Source organism: Sorex fumeus, unplaced genomic scaffold, assembly GCF_029834395.1.
Source record: "Sorex fumeus unplaced genomic scaffold, SorFum_2.1 ptg000207l, whole genome shotgun sequence".
NCBI classification, from domain to species: domain Eukaryota; kingdom Metazoa; phylum Chordata; class Mammalia; order Eulipotyphla; family Soricidae; genus Sorex; species Sorex fumeus.
In genome coordinates this window covers 1,175,338-1,181,011 of record NW_026606264.1, presented here as the reverse complement: position 1 = coordinate 1,181,011, position 5,674 = coordinate 1,175,338, and the positions used below count along the sequence as shown (strand labels likewise).

General features: G+C 52.1%; 1 protein-coding gene across 1 annotated transcript; it reads right to left on the bottom strand.

Annotated features, from left to right (window-relative positions):
- Positions 1–2,002: 2,002 nt before the first annotated feature.
- On the bottom strand, positions 2,003–2,950 carry LOC130017632 (olfactory receptor 12-like). The gene has a single exon (XM_056108356.1). The coding sequence runs from the start codon at positions 2,948–2,950 to the stop codon at positions 2,003–2,005; it is 948 nt and encodes a 315-aa protein (XP_055964331.1).
- Between the last annotated feature and the right edge of the window lie 2,724 nt (positions 2,951–5,674).

The window sequence follows — 5,674 nt, the reverse complement described above, 5'->3', positions numbered from 1 at the left end:
ACTCCTTGGAGTCCGTCATATTTACCTGACTTAAGTCTCAGTTTCCCTTAATTCCTAGCTCTCAAAAAGCAGGGTCCCTATGAGGGACTGGATGGACCCAGGGCAAGCTGTGAGCTACCCTGGCATTGAAATGGGACAGGCCAGAGTGCCATAATACTTAAGTATAAGTTAAGAACATGGTCATGGTCAAGTCCCGTTATGAACCAAATAAAAGTGTCTGGACAAGGACCCTTCTAGGATTAGGAAGGACTAACCTGGGCTGAGGACCATAGTCTGGGATCTCTAGCGAGATGTCCCCAGGAGAGCCACCCTATAAGCTTAATGTATCTCTTATTCTGTCCATACAAAATGACTAATACTATTAAGAAGTAGAATTAAGATGAACTGAATGTTTTAATGGTTGTTGGACTAAGGAAAGGAGAAACGTACCCATACATGGTATTTTACCCTTAGGTGGGTATCTTGCTGGTTGGGAGTTTGTCCTAGAAGAAGCTTCCCTGAGGGAAGGACTTTACATCTGTTGATTATATGACCACACCTATGTGGAATTGCTATGGAACCCCTCATGATTTGGGATATAGCTAAGGCTATAAGAGTGGGCAAGAGGACAAGGAACTCGGGAATGGGTGAGACTGGTAGGGGGCAGAGGGAATCGAGATTGGAATAAACTGCAAGTGATCACCAACCAGCCTGACCCTCGTTTCCTATTCGTCCACTCATTGCCATCCACATTTTGGGGTGGGGGAAACGGCCGGAGAACACCGATAACAGGCGGCAGCAGAGAACCAGAGAACCACGGCTTCTTGTTTATTTTGTGGATACACAGATACCACCATCCTCAAGTGCCACCAACCAGTTTGGTTCCACTTAAAGCAACTTAAAGTGAGAGAAAATATTTCAAGAAAATTACAGTCATTCAGGCAGAAAGGTTGGGACGCTATCAGCCACTGTTTTGAGCGCTAAGAGCTCTCTCTCTTCAAGTTTGAGCAAGTCACTTTTATTTGCCCCAACTAGAATATTTCCAGACGAGGCCTGGGGTGCTGAATGGCCCCTTGGGAAAAGCAATTCCAATCGGCTCCTGGCAGAAAGCACAGGTTCAAAGCCCTGCAAGAGGGTGATGAGGGCTCAGCCAGCACTGCATTTTATTTTCTTTCAAATGTTTTTAATTGAATCACCGTGAGATGTGGTCACAAAGCTTTTATGATTGAGTTTCAGTCATACAATGTTCAAACACCGATCCCTCCATCAGTGCGCATCCCTCCACCACCAATGTCCCCAGTATTCAACCATCACCCCCGCCCCATCCCACCCCCTGCCTCTGTGGCAGGCACCTTCCGTCTAAACCCAGCGCTACATTTTAAATTCAATACAGAAAATAAGGCTACTTCTCGGGGTCAGAGCAATAGCACAAAGGGTAGGGTGTTTACCTTTACCTGGTGACCCAGGTTCCATCCTCAGAAAACAAAAACAAAAACAAAACATCAGCATTTCAGGACATGATTTTCCTTTCTCTTTTTAAGGAACTGGGGGCATTGGTGGTGGGAAGTGTGCACTGGTGAAGGGACAGGTGTTGGGACATTGTATGACTGAGACCTGATCATGAACAACTTAAATGTTATATCTCATGGGGATTCATTGAAAAAAGAAAGTCGAGTGATAGAGTGAAGCTCCAAGAGCTGGAGCGAAGAGGCCAAGGAAAGGTTGTCAGTATAAGGGCTGCAGTCGTACTTTAGCAGGTTGAAAAACGTCTGGAGATCTCTTACACAGCAGTGCAGTTATCACAAACATGACTAAACTAAAGCCAAAATTAGTGTTTTGATCAATTTTATTTCAAGTGTTATTAAGGTTATATCAAGTCAAAGAACTAGAAAATAGTACAGAATCAAATTCAAGTCTTGGGAATAATCTTCAATAATTATATCTGAAGGAAGAAATGGAGGAAGGGGGGGAAATCATCCACTCCCGGAGTTGCAACCCTCACACTGTCCCTGTGGCACCTACCTCAGGGCCCCGTGTGCTTCTGCCCCAGGCGCCGAAGGGCCTCCTTCACATCCTTGTTCCGAAGGCTGTAGATGAGGGGGTTGAGCATCGGGATGACCAGCGTGTAGAACACGGAGATCACCTTGCTCTGCTCCATGGACTCCATGGCCCCGGGCTGGGCATAAATGACAAAGAGTGTCCCATAGAAAAGGGATACAGCAGTCAGGTGGGAGCCACAGGTGGAGAAGACTTTAAGTCTCCCGGATCCCGCACGCATCCTGAGGATGGTCACTATGATGTAGCCATAGGAGACGATGATCACAGCTGTGGTCCCCAGAATGATAAGCCCACAGATGCCGAACAAGATCATTTCATTGAGGGCTGTGTCGGCACAGGCTAGCTGGAGCAAGGCCGTCACATCACAGAAGAAGTGGTTGATGCGGTTGGAGCCGCAGAAGGGGAGGCTGAACGTGAAGCTGGTCTGCATGGTGGTATTGAAGAGGCCTCCGCAGTAACTGACCAGCACCAGGCGGGCACAGGCTGAGGGACGCATGGTGACAGGGTAGCGCAGGGGGCTGCAGATGGCCATGAAGCGGTCATAGGCCATCACGGCCAGGAGGAAGCACTCTGTGGAACCCAACAGGGAGAAGAAGAAGAACTGGGCAGCACAGCCCGCAAAGGTGATGGCCTTGGAGGAGAAGAAGTCAGCCAGGGCATTGGGGGCAATGACGGTGGAGTAGCACAGGTCCAGGAAGGACAGGTTCCGGAGGAAGAAGTACATGGGGGAGTGCAGGCGGGCATCCCTGGTGATGACCACGATCATGATGAGGTTCCCCAGGATGGTCACCATGTACAGGGCCAGGAAGACAGCAAAGAGCAGGGCCTGGGTCTCTGGGCCCCCCTTGAATCCCACCAGAACAAAGTTCTGCAGAGTCCCCGCTGAGAGGTTCCCGTGTCTGTGGGCCGGCATGGCCCGGGGTGGGTGGTGGGTTCGGGGGGAAGGCGGCAGTGAGGACGAAAGGGATGGGGAAGGGGGTAAATCAGTGTCTCAAGGTCATTCTTTCCCTGAAACACAAGATCTCTTTTTTGCCAAGGTCCCACTATCCGAGCGTCTCCCGCTCCATCCGTTCGCCCTCCAGGTGATTCCAACTGACCTGAAAGGCAAGCGTGTGTGATGAGGGACTGCAAGGATGCAGGTCCTCCCCTGGAAATGCTGAGTTGGTGCTGCCGGGAGGGGTGTCACAGCTGCAGCGCTGAGCACTCAGGGGCAGACCAGGCGAGGAGGGGGTCTTTTATGCAGGGATGAGGAGATGACACCTCCACCCCTGTGAGGCCTCATCTGCCTCTGCCCTCCTCAGTCCTTCATGCCTTTCTGAAAAGGTGGCTGAGCACTGAGCTGGGTACTGGCCGCACCTCCAGGAGAGCCTGGGGAGAGTTGGCCCAGTGCTCACTAGCTGGTATAGAGAGGTATGTCTCTCTGGCTGGCTGACTGGCTGGCTGACTCGCAATCTCCTCTGATTGTCCTTATCACTGAGCCTTACCCTGGTGGCCCCAGTTCAGCTGCAGGCACAGAGGCCAGCCTGGGGCCATCGTCACCACTCCGGAGTGCTTCCTGTCTGCACAGACCGCTGCCCCCTGCCCTCACCTTCAGAGGTGGCTCAGGTCGGGCGAGCACTCTCGGTGGGCTGCTCCGATGGGGCAGGAACTGGGCCCTCTCTTCGCTCTGGGCTCAGCGCTTCAGGGACACGGGATGAGGTAGAGGCTCATGTGTCACTCCTCCTGCTCTGGGTAGGACTGGCTGTGGGTGGCTCAGCGCGTCCCTGGAGCAGACGCACTCGGCCACTGCAGTGAAGAGTCTCCCCTGTCCAGAGGGACCAGAGGCCTCCAATGGCCAATTAGGTGGGGCCGGGCATCTGCAGGCTCTGGGCTCCGGCTCCCTGGGTCCCCAAGTCCTGTGACCCACTGTCCCCGATTCCCAGCCCTGTCGGTGTGCAGGAGGCCTGGCGTCTTCCGCCTCCCCATGGGACCAACTAGGGAGAAAAAGGCAACAGTTAGGCCTGTTGTTGAGTGGCCCAGGGGACCCCTGACATGGTGAAGGTCCTGGACACTGCGCAGATTTGGTGGACAGCTAGGGTGTGCCCACAGAACTTTGCGGCAACATTCAACACTTGTTCTGAGGACTAGAGTGATAGCACAGCGGATAGGGCATTTGCCTTGCACAAGACCTATCCGGGTTCAATTCCCAGCATCCCATATGGTCCCCCAAGCACCGCCAGGAATAACTCCTGAGTGCAGAGCCAGGAGAGACCCTACACATCACGAGGTGTTACCCAAAAATCACTATCACCATCACCCTGTTGTTCATCGATTTGCTCGAGTGGGAGCCAGTAACGTCTCCATTCATCCCTTTGACATGCTAGTGCAGCCCGATGGCATATTGGGGGCTCTTTCAGGGTCAGGGGAATGAGGACCATAAGGACCATCATTGTTACTGTTTTTGGCATATCGGGTATGCCACGGGTAGCTTGCCAGGCTCTGCCGTGCGGGCATGATACTCTCGGTAGCTTGCTGGGCTCTCCAAGAGGGATGGAGGCTTTGGAGGCAGCCTCCAATCACCTTTTCAGGTGTTTCCAGTCAGGCATATATGCAGGCAGGATACTCTCAGTTGCCTGACGCATTCTCTGAGACTGGGAACTAGAAAATAAGAGGTTGTGTGGGAGCTTGGTTTTATAGTCTCTGGATCTTGGCCATTGATGGGGTTACACGGCAGTTGGTGGGTGTGACTACTGGAAGATGGGGGATCTGGGTGGAGGAGGCCCAGTCCCAAACCGAGCAGACTTGGAGATCTCACACCTGGTTACGCACACCTGGGTACCTCTGCCGGTTCCTTCATGAGTGAAGCTCGTCCTAGCATGTGGAGAGTGGTCTCAGCATGGCTGTGGCTGGGTCCCAGAGGTCTTCAGCTGCTGGGGCTCTGCTCAGGGCAGAGAGAGAAACTCAACCCGCCCCCTCCAAGGGGCCCAATGAGGACAGCCAGGAGCGGGGGCAGGAGACTCTGAGTTGTTCTCTTCCAGGAGTTTGGTTTTATAGTCTCTGGATCTTGGCCGTTGATGGGGTTACCCCCCCCAAAAAAAAAAACTTGTTCTGAAAGAAAGATGCTGAGCTGTTGTCAGAACAGCCGACTCTAGACTTTAGGACTCTGGAGCTGATGTGGCTGATTTTCACAGTGAAATCATCTCACATTTGAACACACATCTAACGGAGGGGAGGGGGCTAAATCTCACGTCACTGCTTCACTCTTGGCTTTGCTTTTTCACATGTTTACTCTGAATTTGACAACACAGAGTGGAATGTGCCACATGCAGCCCCAACAATGAGGACAATTATCCCTTCTCAGAGAGGATGGTGTGGCCCAGTGTTGGGGCTGTGGCCTGAGACTGTTAGTAGTGGGGGCTGTTCTGTCATCCCAGATCTGCTTCCATGTCAGTATCACAGTATCAAAAGGAAGAGAAAGAGCGAATTAGGAGGGGCAGGAAAGTAGTGACCTCCACTCCCCTCAGACAAACTCTGCCTGGCCAATTCCAGGCTTCATGTGGCATGCAGCAGTGACCAGCAAAGCTTTATATCACCTCCTGGAAAAAAGAAAAAGATAAATCCTTAAGTACTGGGATGCTTACTTATTTTAAGCAAATTA